Genomic DNA, 16,647 nt, shown 5'->3' with positions numbered 1-16,647 from the left:
GATAGGGGTGGGGTAGTTTTATAGGATTTGGGTTGGTAGTGGAAAATTACGGTCAAAGGGGATTATTCTCTTGCGGGCAGGGGCGGAGGTCACAAGGTGCTCTGGTGGGGAGCTCCTGAGTCTCACTGTCCAAGAGAAGGAATGTCACAAGGCTAATTGATCAGTTAAGGTGGGGCAGGAACAAATCACAGTGGTGGAATGTCATCAGTTAAGGCAGGAACTGGCTATTTTCACTTCTTTTGTTGTTCTTCAGTTGCTTCAGGCCATCTGGATGTATACGTGCAGGCTTGGGCTCAGAGGCCTAACAGCTCCCTAATTTGCTTCTAAATATTCTAAGGGAGAAGGAAGAGCTGTGAGAATTGTCTTTGAGAGGAATCATTCTCTGTGGAGTAAATGAGACAAATCTTCCGTGTTGTGGTCATGGATCTGATGGGCTTTGACCAGAGTTTATGAGGTTATTAAGGTGCATGCATGAAACCGGAGAAGAATTTAAAAATCGGAGAAAAAGAAATAATACCATAGGACAGTATTCTCAGGTACCTTTGGTTTAAGTCCTTTATTACAAGGAAAACATAAAAAATCTTTCAATCAGTAAGAGCACATAAGTCTTAATGATCTAGTACCTTTTTTAATACTTTGACTTACTATGGTGATTCAAAGGTTCAGGAAAAAGAAAATTCCCAGTATCATTTTCTTAATCTTATTCAACCCAAACATAAGAATGCCATAAAATACAGAGCTCACATTTTGCTAGCATACATTTCCAAATTTTTAATGCCTCCCCCGACAGATGAATTTTAAGGATAAAAAAAGCAGGCACTTTCAAAACATTCCTTGTGATGAAGTAGGAAAAGCCCTGGATAAGTGGCCAGCTACACTGGATTTTTATCTCAATTCTTCCATTAACTTTATAGTCTTCAGCAAATCCCTTAACTTTGAGCTTCTATATGTAATGACATCATTATAAGTGCTGTGGTATTAAAATGTGATAAACATAGATGAAAGCATTTTGAAATGTTTGAAATACTACATAAATACACATAATAACTAAATTCCACAGGACAGGATCTGAGAGAGCTAAGCTGACCAGTATTATAAAAGGAAGCTTATTACAGAAAAGCCCAGCCTCATTCATTATAGGTTTATGTCTCCATTTCTCTTTGATGCAATGTATTTAATAGAATGAGTTATATACAGAAAAAGAGTAAGAAATGAGCTGAGGAGACAGAGCCTGGGACAGCTCAAATGCATTACTCACTGCTATTTAAGGAGTAAGTGTAAGGTCAACCACTCGCGATAATCCCTACACGGTGGCATCTAACCGTCAAAGTGCACAGGCACCTGTGGGTTCCCCTCACAGGCAATGACAACACGTCTAGTGCTCGCCATGGCCCGATATCTGCAGTTGGGTGCCCTGGAACTTCCTGTGTCCCGGCAGTCTGTGACTTTCACAACACCCTCGTGGCAGTTCGTCTTGCCGTTCTTGCACTGGATATTGGTGGTGCTGCAGATACTACGAATGTTCCAGATATCTTCATGGATGAAGGTGTTGAAGCGCTTGCAGTGATACAAAGTCATCTTCCGTCTTTGCATCATCAAGTTGCAGTAGCGATCATTGCCACCTGTCTCCTCAGGGTGCACGTGTTGCCGCAGGAATCGCTGGTACATGCCATCCTGGCCATAGGAGGGCTGGACCAGCCCCAGCCCCAGCAGGGTGAGCAGCAAAAGCAGAAGCAATGAATGGGTCCTCTGCAGAGCCATCAGTACCTTAGAGGTGCCTAGAAAAGAAAGCAAGGGGCAGGAGAAATAAGGTAAGAACTGGGCACTGGAAAAAGGTGTTGAGAATAGCAAGCTGGCATCCTGACTCCGTAGTCTCCTCTTTCCTCCTTCTTATATGCACCATCTCCCCACTCATCTCTGCTACTTTTCCCACCCTTGCTTCCTCAAGAGTGAGTAGTTTGCAAACATGATCTTTTCTGAAAGCAAGACCTTTCTCATTTACAGAGAGAAGTTGCTGTAGCCAGTACAACGACACAGGACAAGGACTGACTGCGTGGCTGCCAGGCTTGTGTGCTCAGAGTATAAAAAGAGAGAAAAGGTGAACCTATATGAAACTGCAGTTGTGTGTCTCTTGGGGGAATTCCCTAGGTGTATGATCTTTGGGGAGTGTTTGGTTCCCGGGAGGCTCCAATTCCCGACAGTTTGGATAGACTCAGGATACGTCAAAGAAAGTTTACAAACTACTTTTAATACCTTACATCTGGGAATCTAGGTGGAGGAAGAGGACAGAGGAATATTTAGGCTTTGCCTTTCCTCTCATATGACTATTCTTATTCTTTGTCATTAATTTTATTATTTTTCTTTTCTTTTTTGTCATGTGGCTATTATTCTAATGTGATTTAAAATCTATTCTAATTCTAGAATAATATATGTTATACATTAATCTAAAATATATTATTCTAATTCTAATGTAAAATCAGGTCCTTTTGGAAATCCTTTTAATTCTATTTAAAAAAAAAAAAGCAAAACCAGAGTACCCAGATACGGTTCTTAGAAGACAGTTGATAATAGCTACTGTTTGAATGAACTAATAAGTGAAATGAGTAAGCTAATGAACAAATGCAATTAAATGGATAGAGTAGAGGTGTTTCCCAGGCTTATGAAATTGACTAATAAGAAAAGCTAAGAAATGTTTAAAAAATAAACAGTACAACATCCTCAAAAGAAAACTTGGATTGTGTCTTCTTCTCCTTGCTGTTTCTATGCATAACCTAAAAAATCTAGGCCGTGGAGATACATTGCTTTGTCTTGCATCTATTCGTGATGTTCCTCCTGTCTTGTCAATAGTTGTTGGTAGCTGTCTGTCTTCTCTCGTTGCAGCATCATTGTGCTGTCACCTCTTGGCAGTGAAAAATAAGCATATATTTTATAGCATTAAAAAAAAAGCCAGAGCAGCAACAAAAAAAGCATTGCCATGTAGTTTCAGAACATTCATTGCTTTCGTTGACGGATTAAAGAAAGGAATCCAGGCCTATCTTAGTCAACACCCTGTGCTCTTTCCACGCCCCAAATATTCAGGATATCAAAGACATTTATGCTCAGAATTGCTACTTCCCAGCAGCAGAGTTTAATCAAGATTGGAGGTGGACTCACTCACCAACTGACTAGCCAGATGCTGCCATCTGGCCGTCACTCCTGGAATTGATGTGAATTGTGAATCGGCTTGACTCTTGCAGTGCAGCAGGGCTGATTCACTACAGCAAAGAAAAATCATCCCTGATTCAATAGGAAGTGAGCAACCCAAATCAGCAAGGGCAATGTTTTGAGAGTCAGGCTGCCCAACTCTGTATGTGCAGTCCAAGGACTGACCCCAGTTGAACTCCTAGTTTGATGTATATGGGTACTATTGTCTTTTGATTTCAAATTCTGCTTCATAATGGTGGATCACACTGTGTGAATGACTGAAATGGCTTCCAAACGACCTGTACCTTACTTTGTTCTGCTGAAAGGCTACCTTTTCATTATTGATAATGAAAGCAGTATCAAACATAGATATTGTTCTTTTAAATGCCACCTCCTATATCCATAGCCACCTTTTGCCTTTGCACGTAAAGATGTAAAGCTGTATGTCATATCTGCGTGCCTGCAGCTGTAGACGTGAGATACAGTGTTAGGAGGAGAGGGAAGTAAAGAGGTTGTGGGAGGAAGGGCAGATGTTTGATTTCCTTTTTGTCCCAAGAACAGTGCATACAACTTCTGAAGGTATACTTAGTACTTGGATTATAGCTTCAGTAGATCAATAAACTATGGTTTGCTTTTCCGGTGACACCTCAAGTTTCCATGGTTTTATCTACTTTCTCTCATCCTGATTCTTTGGGACCAAAAATATGGTTTAGCAAGATAAGTGGCTACAGAGAAAACCTCACCTATGCATGCGAGAGCAGACCCAGGACGTCACCTTTTCTACACTACTCAAGTAAACAAGACATAGAGAAATATTTGAGGACAGCAGGCCAGTGTGGATACCAATGGGTGCATCTCAAAACTGTAGCTACGAGAGAAAATTGAATGATCTCCACATCATCCCAACACGTATTTTTGGGTCAGGATTTTCGCCAAACGCTTTCTCCATTGCACCACCCTGACTCACAGTAAGAACTTCTTTTGACACTGCGGTCTAAAAGACTGAGTGACCATGAGAAAATTACTTAATCTCTCTCAGCAGATTTCCTCATAAGCAAAATGAGCATATAATACCTACCTCTTAGGGATGTTATGAAAAGAAAATCAATCTAAGTGCCTATAACAAGGCCTAGCACATGGTAAATGCTCAGTAAATGCATTTTTATTTTTTTTTAACCACTTCCATTTTTCTTGGTTTCCTCTGCTTCTGTCAATCTGGATAAAATAACGAATGACTACAGAGTTGCATATATTATTGACTCCTCTTTATTTCGTAGAGCTAACTATTCTCAAGATATTGGAAGTCTGTTTTTAAACTATAAAATATCTCAGCTACTAGATTCCTAGAAAAATTTTTCTTCTCCAAATTGCATGGAATTTTCTTCCTTGCATGTCACTATTCTTCAAAGGACTTAGCATTTTGGAGTGTTCCTTCTTTTTCCTTGCAAAGCCAACAATCACAGCTGACCAGGACTTCAATTCTTCAAATGATTCACTCAGGATAAAATGACCTGCCTGTGACTTGACATTTTATTTTAAACAGCTTGTGGTTGTGATAGAACAAGAGGCCCAGACCAAAAAGGACTAGGAATGCTTGCTCAGCTGCCAGTACCATCAGCAGGTCAGGAAACACCCCCATCCCACTGCCATGTGATTTCCTATGAAACAGCCATTTCCCTTAACACCAGAGCAAACTATGCAACGATAATGCTCCAAGCAGATGTTTGGAGAAGATGTGAGTTTTCACAGCTTATGATGTGATCAATATAATAATGGTCCCTGCCTTTGACTTGCCCTATCAAGGCCTTGAGTGGCAGCAATGATCCTGAGTAACTTTGCCTCACCTCAAGGAAATAGCACTGGTTGGAGAACTTGAGAAAAGGGCCCAGATAGTTTACCAGAAACTGGGACTTTCTCATTTCCTGAGAGGTTTTTGAGATTTGGTAATATGGCAAATTTTCTAGTAACAGAGGTTTGGAATACTTTTTCCTATTTTCTTAAGGAATGACAGTGTTTTCAGTTTTGAAATAGACTAACCCAAGGAAGAGAGATTCTTGTGCTAAGCACATACCAGCAACCTACTTCTCAAACCCATTCCTAAATTTGATACTTCCAGTGAGGCTGGGCTCTCCTAGGTGGTACCTGGACAATGTTCTATAACCTGAGTAGTGGGGAGCCAGGGCTTTTGGCCCATTTCAGGGCAATACCAGGAGCAGGAGAAGCCACCATAGGGAATACTGGGACCACAATAATTATGTGTTCACAAGGCAGTGAAACTGGTGATTTATAACTAATTTATTGGCAACCACTTTCTAAATAAAATATCCAAGTACCTGTTAACAGAAATTAGGTAACAGGAAGCTAACCACTGAGTCTGTAGATTGAACAGTGTATTTTACAAAGAGTGTGTTAACCTAAGTTATGTTAACTTAAAAACAAATCTTGAGAATTGAGGAAGAATAAGGGATAAACTGGGATAAACTGGGAATCTTTCTTTTTTTTATTTTCTTTCTTTTTTTTTTTTTTGAGATGGAGTCTCGCTCTGTCGCCCAGGCTGGAGTGCAGTGGCGTGATCTCGGCTCACTGCAACCTCCGCGTCCCGGGTTCAAGCGATTCTCCTGCCTCAGCCTCCCGAGTAGTTGGGACTATAGGTGTGTGCCACCATGCCCAGCTAATTTTCACATTTTTAGTAGAGACAAGGTTTCACAATGTTGTCCAGGATGGTCTTGATCTCTTGACCTCGTGATCTGCCTGCCTTGGCTTCCCAAAGTGCTGGGATTACAGGCGTGAGCCACAGTGCCTGGCCGGAATCTTTCTATAACTTCCCCAAAACATCACACTTGCCAGACATTAGTTGATAAAGTAAAAGATTACAGAGGAAATAATGTAATTGGTTTTTGAATTTTATATAAAATAACCATGACAAGAGAATATCCTGGGAGCATTCCATTCAAACATCAAAATTATCTCTCGCTTAAGACAAAAGGTGGCTACCCTGAATGAATTTTGGTATTCATGCTGGATTACATATGTGTATATGTGTGTGTGTGTGTGTGTGTGTGTGTATGTGTAACAGAGTGAGAGAAACTATAATAATCTGTTGGTATGTTGGTACTTGGTCCTTGGAAACTCCTCCCCAAGGTCTCATATTTGTAGAAGTAATATTATTTGACAGAAAAAACAATTTGCCTCTCTTGGAAATTCTGCTTAGTAGCTATGAGCCCTGGAATTTTTCCATCTCTCTCTGTAGATCAACATACCATACTTTTCTTCACAGAGAGGTAAAGTCTACCTCCCTAATGACTTGTAAAAACTGACTGAAAAGAAAAAGTGGCCCGGCTCAGTGGCTCATGCCTGTAATCCCAGCACTTTGGGAGGCCAAGGTGGGCAGATCTCCTGAGGTCAGGAGTTCAAGACCAACCTGGCCAAAATGGTGAAACCCTGTCTCTACTAAAAACACAAAAATTAGCCAGGTGTAGTGGTGCATGCCTGTAATCTCAGCTATTTGGGAGGCTGAGGCAGGAGAATCACTTGAACCCAGGAGGCAGAGGTTGCGGTGAGCCGAGATTGTGCCATTGCACTTAAGCCTGGGTGACAGAATGAGACTCCATCTCAAAAAAAAAAAAGAAAAGAAAAGAAAAGAAAAAGGCATTTCTATTCTATGCGGTTCTCTCAGGGAGCAACCAAGTAGAGAAAATGGGGGAAAGATCAATATGCCCAGAATCAGTGAGAAGACTCTGATTCTTACTGATATCAAGACATTTTTATTTATTAAACGTGTTGTCAAACAGAAAACAAAAGGTCCAGGTAGCTCTTTCTTTGGGCCCTTGGCAATGAATGTTGCCACCACTGTTCTGGGTACAGAGGGGAAATGGAAGGCAAGGACAGCAGAGCCAGCACTTGACCAGTGGCCCGCTGGTTACAGACGACGGAAAATTGACTGATCCAAGTGGACAGGTAAGCCATTTTCACAAGCAACAACAATGTTTCTGAAATCTGCTGTGGCTCGGTAGTGGCATGGAGGCCAGGGGGACCCTCCATGTAGCTTGCAAGTGGTGACCTGGAAAGAAGACTTGCTTATTTTTAGGTTTTCTCTGTGAGGGTTTCCATTCTTGTTTTCACAGATGGCCTTGATGCTGCGCTTGCTGCCATGAATAAATGTGTTGATGCCTTTGCAGGGTGAGGTCAGGCCCCGTCTCCTCATGATGCTTTCACAGTATCTGTCATCCCGGCCCTGTGGTTTGGGATCATAGTGCTGGGCCAGGAAGTCTGTGTACCTGGAGTTATCCTGAGCCAGGGTTGGTGGGGTCAGACCCAGACCCAGCATGAAGACCAACAACAAAACGCCCAGGCCCATCACCATCTCTTCCAACACAGGCTCCTGCCAAGGGCAAAAGGAGGTGTGGTAGAAGCAAGAACAGCATCACCAAATTAGGCTAAAAGGACAGGAGCTTTGCTCTCTGACACGGCATCATGAACCAGATCTTTTCCACCACCAAATTTTATCTTCTATTTTCCCTTCCTCATTAACCTCACACTTCGACAATCCATTCCTGCGGAACGTCTATTTAATAGTTTCCTGAGCACAACCTCTAGCTCCAATCATTCTTCCCCATCCCTTAGAATCACTGAGTATTTCTCTATCAGTCATAACATTACAAAATCCACTCTCACTCTTTAATTCATGAATTTATTAATTGAATAACGAACATTACATAGGTCCCTACTGGGTACCAGGGACTGTGCTAGGTCCTGAGGCACCTTAAGACATACCAAATGACGGCCGGGCGCGGTGGCTCACGCCTGTAATCCCATCACTTTGGGAGGCCAAGGCGGGCGGATCATGCGGTCAGGAGATCAAGACCATCCTGGCTAACACGGTGAAACCCCGTCTCTACTAAAAATACAAAAAATTAGCCAGGAGTGGTGGCGGGCGCCTGTAGTCCCAGCTACTCTGGAGGCTGAGGCAGGAGAATGGCGTGAACCCGGGAGGCGGAGCTTGCAGTGAGCCGAGATCGCGCCACTGCACTCCAGCCTTGGCGACAGAGCGAGACTCCATCTCAAAAAAAAACAAAAACCAAAACCAAAAAACAAAAAAAATGCCTCCCTAATAGGAAATGAGGCATCCATGGGGAAAAGATGTGGGCTTCAATGTACTGAGTTGAGATATAATACGGGAGCTGAGAGCTAAGAAGAGAGTTTTAGGGGAGTGGTCTCTAACATTTTTGGCACCAGGGGTCATTTTTGTGGAAGACAGTATTTCCATGGATGGGTGGGGGATGGTTTCAGGATGAAATTGTTCTGGCTCAGATAGATCATCAAGCATTAGTTAGATTCTCATAAAGAGTGCACAATCTGGATCCCGCACATGCGCAGTTCACAATAGGCGTCTAGCTCCTATGAGAATCTAATGCTGCCTGCTGATCTGGCAGGAGGCAGAGCTCAGGCGGACAGGCCACAGACCAGGATTTGGGGACCTCTGTTTTAGGGAACCCTGAGCCCAGGGAAGGAGTCAACCATAAAATTGTTTACGACAGGCTTCTAGCTAATTAGTCAGCTAATGTGAAGAAAGCCATTGAAAGCAGTTGTATCCTGAGTTGAAGGGAAGCAGACCTACCTCCCCAAGAAGTAGATGGTTCTTGTTCGTTTATGAGTAACTCATTGAATTTATGACTGGCTATGATTTCTTGGTAGTCATCACACACACTGAGAAATTCTCACAAAGGGATAAAAATCTGATCTTCAAATTGTATTACATTCTTAAGTGTAATACAATTCTTATGACCCCAATGTAAAAATAAATGGTACATTTTCATAGACATTAAATTAATTATTAATTTTTTATTTTGTGCTTCTCTTGTGTGTAAGTCAATGAACATCTTCGTATCAAATAGTTCTGTAGCCGTTGCAGGAAGCACCAATGTTGTACAAGTTGTGGGGTTATTGCTATTCACAGAAGGGAGTCTGAGCTTAAAAAAAGGCCATGGGTCCTAGCACTAGGCCTGTGGTGTGGCTAGCCTGTTCTGAGAGCAAGACTGTGGATCTAGAAAAACACAGGACCCCAATGTTCTACGGTTACATGGGAAGACATGTGACTGGGTGAACAAAGTGGGCTCTCTTTCTAATTTGCATTTGGTGTTGATTCCATTACAAATTATAATCTATGAACTTAATGCAAACATTTCCAGCTGCTATTTACTCCATTATTGTGGAATGAAAAAATTCCTTAGCATATTATTTGGTATTCTTCAGCAGTGCATCAAATTTGTCTGCACTGACATTTATCCACACTTGAGAGAGTTGCTATCTCTAAAAGTCTGAAATTCCATGCTGAAAGTGTGTTCTTGGGAGTTTATCAAGAAAGAGGTATATGATTGCAGAATGGAGAGCCAGCCCTAAAGGAGTAACAAGTATTCACTCATGCAGCTGCTGCAGTATAGCTGCTGGGCTGCCAAGCCACCCAATTGCCACGTTCTTCACATTTACATCATGCTTTTCAGTCTCCTGGGTATGTTTCCTGTTTCTAGTTTTTTGGAAGATCTTATTAAAGTTTTATTGATTTGTAATAAATTAAGTCTCTTGCTCTGTAATGAACAAATACTGACTTCTAATGTCAAAGGTCTCCCTTACATAGTCAACATCCTTCTGCCTGGTGCCAGAATCCCAGAATTCAAAAATCAGGAAACGGAACTAGAGCTGCTAGTACCTAAAAGAGTCGTTAGGTGGCAGTGGTGGATAAGAATGTTACTAATGTCTTCTCTAGGAAAGATCGTACTTGCAGGAGCTGCCAATGCCGTATAACTTGTGGGGATATTGCTGTTCACAGAAGAGAGTATGAGCTGGTGAGCCTATTTAGAATCTCTGTCCAAACTCGCTCTGCATTAGATATTAAGACCAAGGACACCTCACTAGATATAAGTGCCAAAGTAAAAGCCACAAAGTTCAGGATCTACCCATAAGGATATCACAAAATAAAGACCGACCTGTTGTCAGGTTTCACGGGTGCCATTTCCAAACATGCCATTACCCACGTGATCCTGGATGAACAATGAACTATTTATTTGTTAGTGTTTCTTACTGGTGTATATTCCACAGAACTCATATTATTCACCTTGAATCAACATGCTTGCCTTATTATAACCCTTAATATTTTTTAAATAATTGACTTCATTTTTCTCTCCAGGCCTAGGTTTGTTCATCAAGAAAATAAAAGAGTTGCTAGCTCTAAAAATCTGAAGTTTCATGGTTCTTATTAAACATAATAGAGGCTTTGCTAGTTTCAATAGCAAAGGTCCAGTGACCCTCAGTTACAGAGACAAATTTTGTATAAGTTTAGTTGGGGGCCTGTAATCTTGATTCCCTAAGACATCCAGGAACCAAATCTCAGCAAGCGTACACCAAAACCACCAATATCTAACATCTGCTCCCTCACTCAAAACTTTCTCAATATATTCAACTCAGTTTCTCAAAAAGCAAGGTAAAATGGAATTGGGAGAAAACCAATAAGAGACAGATTATTTGTGGTGTAAAAGTGAATCTGCCTAAGCCAAGGGTGCAAAGCCTCACATCTGGTGGCAAAAGTCCTATAGATATATCCTTCTGTACCCAAACATGTAACTTTCTGTCAGCTTTTTGTCAGTGGAATTAGTCCCAGCTGTTCTCTGTTCTTTTCTTCTTTTCTTTCTTTCTTTCTTTTTTTTTTTTTTGAGACAGAGTCTTGTTCTATCATCCAGGCTAGATCGCAGTGGTGCTCTCTCGGCTCACTGCAACCTCCACCTCCCAGGTTCAGGCAATTATCCTGCCTCAGCCTCCCAAGTAGCTGGGATTACAGGCAGCCACCACCATGCTTGGCTAATTTTGTGTATTTGGTAGAGATGGGGTTTCGCCATGTCGGCCAGGCTGGTCTCAAACTCCTGACCTCAGGTGATCCGCCTACCTCGGCTTCCCAAAGTGCGGGGATTACAGGTGTGAGCCACCACACCTGGCCCCAACTGTTCTTTAGAGTAACTTTATCTTCTGTATCAAATGAATCTGTTAGTTTTCACAAGAATTAATATTCTCTCCCTCTCCCCACAGGCAATGTTCAGTATTCAAAAGATTCATCAAATTTTACACAGCAGGGAGTTAACTTGACAGTTTATGATGAGTAACTATAGTTACCATTTTCATCAACGTGGCTTCACACTTTTATATATCCTAGGGCAAAATACCCCAAAGTGAGAGCCTAACACCCAAGGCATATTCATCCCTTTATCGCTTTTCCTTCCTTCTTCCCTTCAACCTGCCAGTGAGCCTTCTTTTGATCTTGAGATGTGTTCCACTTTGTTTTCAAAAAGCATCCAAAACCTTTCTAAGATAAGAAATTGGCAGGGAAGGTTAGAAGAAAACAATGCTAAAAACATACTTTCTGTTTCTTTCCTTGTTAAGCCACGTGTAATGCCTGTAACAGGGGTGGACGACGGGGGAGGACTCCCAATGCCCTTCAGCAAATGGCTCCCCCAGGCCTTTGGGGATTTTATCACAATTTAGAAATCCCTCCTAAACTTCCACTTGCTCCTGATCTCACTAATTTCTCTTTATCCACATATAGGCCATCCCAAAGGAAACCTGTTTTCATTTTAAACTTTAGAATCTGATCCATTTTCTTTTTAATTCATGAGCTTGAGCCTGGAGGCTTTAAAGGGAGGAAAATGGTTTCATTAAAATGGATGGATGGCTAGAAATAATATATAAAACAAATAGAACAATAGATTACCCAGGAAGAAGAATCTTACAAAAATCTGGCAGCTTCCCTTCAACGGGAGATGGGTTCCAGCTGTTTGTTCCTGGAGATGGGTTCCAGTTGTGTGAACCTGGAGGCCTCTCCAGGTTCTGATTATACAGTGTTCCTAATAAGGAGGTGGAGAGAATAGAGCTAAGGACCCCCAGTCCTGGCAGGGACATGAAAACCAAGGACACTGCTCTTGAACAAACGAGGAGGGTCATTCACCTTTTCACTGGGCATGATTGGGTTAGATATTAACCCACCTGAATGGATTAGAGATTTGTTCTGGAAGACAAAGTTTGAGAAACATGGCCTTCTGTCCAAAAGTTGCCTCTTTCTGCTGTCTGTGGTGCTTACTCTTGTCCATGGCAGGACTGAGATTTCACTATTCACACATAATAGTCTGAATCCATAAGACAGCATCTCTGATCTCCCTGGGCCAACTCCAAGAACTGCCTTGGAAGATGTCACAGAGTAAGATATGGTCTTCCAGTAAATTATTTACATAATTTACATATTATGTCAATATACTCTGCTCATAAGGAAACTCCAAGAACAAACAGCAGATGAATGGTGGAGTCAGACTTTGAACCCTTCATAAACAAGGAGAAAACTGACCTGTCTTTCCAGGCTTAGCTCAAGCAACACCACCTCTGAGTCCTGAAAAGCGGTGCCCTGCCACAACATACAATCCATATGCACCTGCACACACACAGCCCCATGGCTTGAAGCACCGATTCAAGCACTGACTCACACAAACAGCTTTTCCACTGTACTATTTATCATCTATCATATCACATTCTATTTATCGTATCACATCATTTGGTTTCATGAACAGATGCTAAGCATGTTATTCCATCGATTTCATACAGCCAGGAAAGCACTTCTAGAGAAGGTTGTGTGACAGCTATTAGTACACTGCCCCTCCCCCTACACTCAACCTCTCAGCTTCTAATCCCCAGAAGTAGGCTTGCCATGTTTTCTGGGTTTTTCCTTCTTCCATCTTTACCTATCCACAAGAGACTAACCCTGAACATTCAATCTTCTGATCCTTGTAATGTAGTTGCAAAATTGCTTATCTCCATCATCAAAGCACGGCTGTAGATCCACTGCTTGCGTAAAAACAGTGGGCCAAAGGTCACCAGGATCACTTTATAGATCTCATAGTTTCCACTATCAGACAGCAGCAGGGTACCAACTGTTTCACAGATCCCCAGCATTTGCCCACAGTGGTGTTGGATCTAGGACAGTGTTATCTTTTTAAAAATCCTCAATCCTCTGTTGTCACCCACCTACCTGCAAGTATTCAGTCTAGCTGCACTTGAGAAGGTGTCAAGAAAAGACAGGCTGCCTGCTAGTTTAATGCACTTGAAATCACAATAATTATAATATTCAATGCAATCTTTCATTTTGTGAAGCTCTCACATACATGACTACATTCAACCAACACCAGGACTGTGTGAGGTAGGCATTATGTAAATATGCTCTGCTCATAAGGAAACTCCAAGAACAAACAGCAGATGAATGGTGGAGTCAGACTTTGAACCCTTCATAAACAAGGAGAAAACTGACCTGTCTTTCCAGGCTTAGCTCAAGCAACACCACCTCTGAGTCCCGAAAAGCGGTACCCTGCCACAACATACAACCCATATGCGCCTGCACACACACAGCCCCATGGCCTGAAGCACCAATTCAAGCACTGACTCACACAAACAGAGCAGCCTCTGATTTTAGAGTTCTGCAGTAGTGCTGGGGTGGGGCAACCAGCAGCCTCTGAATATAGTTAGGTCCCTTCTCTGCCTCTGAGCCTTCACTGGACAACCTTTGGAGGATTCACAATCTGCCCACAATGCAAAAAGACAGTTTTTTGTTTTTCTTTTAAACTTGGCACGAGGAAGTTTTGTTGAGACAAAAAGTAGGGTTTGGGGGAAAAATTACTGTTTCATTAGAATGCGTCTAAGCACTTAGTCATTTGTGTTTAAAATACAACAAGGAATTATATTCTGTGATTAAGGAACATCACATCTTTGTCAGTAATTTTAATACAAATGAAGGAATTGCCAATTGCAAAAAACCTCATGTATTTTTTAAATGTTCAGACAGCTTTAACTTGAAAGTCATTCCCCTTTCCTGGAGATTTTTTTCTCTCTCTCCCTCAAGCCAATAATGTCCCTGCACACAGACACGGGATGCATGGGTCCTGTTTCCAAGGACTCTAGTGTTGGAGCACTTTCCTTCTTCATACAGAGTATATATGTGTCATTCTGTCTTAGGACTAATTATAAAATTAGATGATGGGAAGAATGGACTAAATAATTTCTAAATTTCTTTATTATTCTAACACTTTAGGTCTATAAGCATGAACTTATTCAATAACAGAAGTAACAGGTAAAGAAGGAAAAGCCCACGTGGCAAGAAGAACCACATCTCCAGGAAGAGGCAACACTACTACTGATTGAAGGACAGTGGGGACAAAGTCCTGCTGACATGCCCTGTATTTCCAAACAAAGACAAAAATTAAACATTTGCTTTTCAACCAACTCTGGGCTTTGTGCCCACTCACTCTTTGTTCCCGTTCCCTCTTTCCCAAGTATTTCATGGCATTCTTCCGGGAATAACTGTTTACAGAGAGTTACAGAGAATCTGCTTAAATACAGATTCAATAAAAACTCCTAAAGAAAGGTTTCACTGACCTTCATTGGTCCACTTTTTTATCCAGCTACTTTAATTTGAGTCACAGTGACAAATGCTTCCAACAATAACTTGACAAACCTCTTACTCTTGCCTGCTTATAACCTGATTACCTGTTTTCAACAATAGCTAAAGCCATTCCTCTTTTCCTGGAATGATTTTTTCCATCCTCTCTGCCAAATGATAGTTCATCTCCACATTACTAGAGTGCCTTATGTCCTGTTACTAACATCGTACCACTCCACGCAGTCATAGAACAAGAGTGGAAGGGCCCTCTGAGACTTTGTCCACCCCTCATATTAAAGAAGAGGCAACTGAGGAACAGAGAAAGAGACATGTATTGCCCAAGGAACTCATGTTATTTGCGGGACTAGAAGCTTTCCAATGCACCACACAATTTTTTTTTTTTTTTCTTGAGACGGAGTCTTGCTCTGTCACCCAGGCTAGAGTGCAGTGATGCAATCTCTGCTCACTGTAACCTCCGCCTCCCAGGTTCAAGCGATTCTCCTGTCTCAGCCTCCCGAGTAGCTGGGATTACAGGCGCTCACCACCGCGCCTGGCTAATTTTTGATTTTTTAGTAGAGACGAGGTTTCACCATCTTGGCCAGGGTGGTCTCCAACTCCTGATCTCCTGATCCACCCCCCTCGGCCTCCCAAAGTGCTGGGATTACAGGCATGAGCCACCGTGCCGGGCCCACACAACTTTTATATTCCATACTAGTACTTTCTAGACAATCAAAGCTAACTTTAAAGGGGCCACTGAAAGTTGCTGTTCGAAGGAAACCTACATTGACTATTACCATAAATTGAAAAATTATTTTACTCTGCTTGTCATCAGTAAAAGAATTGCTTGAATTGAAGCGTATGTAATAAACCTATCCTCTTGCAAAACTTGTTAGTGGCTCTGTGGTTAAGTAAGTCTTGAATACCTGAGGCTGCTTCTGGGAAGGTGGTCCTGTGCTGCAGATAATTATGTCACTTGGGTTTCTATTGATTACATTATGACTTGATTATAAGATTCTTACTGTCACGAGGGAGGGTCTTGGCTCATTTGAGATTTCCCTAGCCCCCTGAGTGGTGCTGAAATTGTTTTAATAAAGATGTTGCGCTTTACTTATGTGCTGCTATTAGCATTTGACGTGCTGTCTCAGAGCGAGAAAACGGAGGATCCCAACCTTCCAGTAGGAAGGCTTAGAGAAGAGGCTGTTGGCAAGTGTCTCTAAGAATTGCACAACACTGGCTGAGGGTGGGTTAAGGGTGAGGAGGCAGAGGAGAGTAAACAGAAAACACCGATCCCCAAATGTTAGTTACGCTTGCAAAAACTAAGGCCTGCTTCAAAAATCTGGTGATTAACCTGAATAACTAGCAAAGCTTTCTTAGTTGTGGGCAAGTGCAGGCCTCCTAGGGCTTCCCTTAGGTTCGGCGATTCTGTGGTCCGCCTCCAAGCCTATTAATCAATAGAAGCTGGCATCGCTGCCCAGCTGCGCAAAGTAAAAACCTGAGTGGGAATGTAAAGTCGTTAACTCATACAAATACTAGACTTTCACCTCCCTCCCCGTTCCTCCCTCTCCAGCCCAGTCCCGCAAACGCCTCCCCAAGGAGTCCCAAGCTGCCTCTACTAGGAAAGGACTCCCCGGCCTAAATGCCCCTGATGAAGCTACCAGAGAGGAGGAGGAGAGGGAATGTGAACCTACCTCGGCCTCAGAACAAGTCCGCAGAAACGGGCAGGACAATGGAAAGAAGTTTTGTTTCTCACCTGCTTCTTCCTCCCTAGTACGATGATGGGGAGCCGGTAGAAAACGCAAAGATGTTCTTTTGAATCCTGCTTTGCATCTAGGTGGGGTTGGCGTGCTTGCGTGAGTGTGTGTACACGGTCGGAGACGGGCGTAGTGAGGTGTGGAGGATCTGCGTGCGAGCCTCTGCGTAGTTGGGACCGCGCCCCGCTTCTCCTAGGAGGCCCCTTCCGCCTGGAGCCGCCCTTGGAGCTGGCGCCGCAGCGGCACCCGCCC

The 16,647-nt window shown here is 42.5% G+C and overlaps 2 protein-coding genes across 6 annotated transcripts; both read right to left on the bottom strand.

Moving 5' to 3' along the window:
- Positions 1 to 529: 529 nt before the first annotated feature.
- Positions 530 to 16,514, bottom strand: RNASE4 (ribonuclease A family member 4). 4 transcript variants are annotated; one of them, XM_063715292.1, is made up of 2 exons: positions 16,395 to 16,514; positions 530 to 1,778 (listed from the first exon to the last, which is right to left on the bottom strand). In XM_063715292.1, the coding sequence occupies exon 2, from the start codon at positions 1,759 to 1,761 to the stop codon at positions 1,318 to 1,320; it is 444 nt and encodes a 147-aa protein (XP_063571362.1). In that variant the 5' UTR covers positions 1,762 to 1,778; positions 16,395 to 16,514; the 3' UTR covers positions 530 to 1,317.
- On the bottom strand, positions 6,925 to 16,555 carry ANG (angiogenin). Of its 2 annotated transcripts, none has more exons than XM_063715442.1 (2): positions 16,395 to 16,555; positions 6,925 to 7,564 (listed from the first exon to the last, which is right to left on the bottom strand). In XM_063715442.1, the coding sequence occupies exon 2, from the start codon at positions 7,544 to 7,546 to the stop codon at positions 7,103 to 7,105; it is 444 nt and encodes a 147-aa protein (XP_063571512.1). In that variant the 5' UTR covers positions 7,547 to 7,564; positions 16,395 to 16,555; the 3' UTR covers positions 6,925 to 7,102. The 2 variants fall into 2 exon arrangements, with proteins under 2 accessions (XP_063571512.1, XP_063571511.1); XM_063715441.1 differs by having other exon boundaries at positions 16,333 to 16,435.
- Positions 16,556 to 16,647: the final 92 nt, after the last annotated feature.

Source organism: Pongo abelii, chromosome 15, assembly GCF_028885655.2.
Source record: "Pongo abelii isolate AG06213 chromosome 15, NHGRI_mPonAbe1-v2.0_pri, whole genome shotgun sequence".
Classification (NCBI taxonomy): Eukaryota; Metazoa; Chordata; class Mammalia; order Primates; family Hominidae; genus Pongo; species Pongo abelii.
Note: the sequence above shows the minus strand (reverse complement) of the source record. Positions and strands in the feature narration are given on the sequence as shown.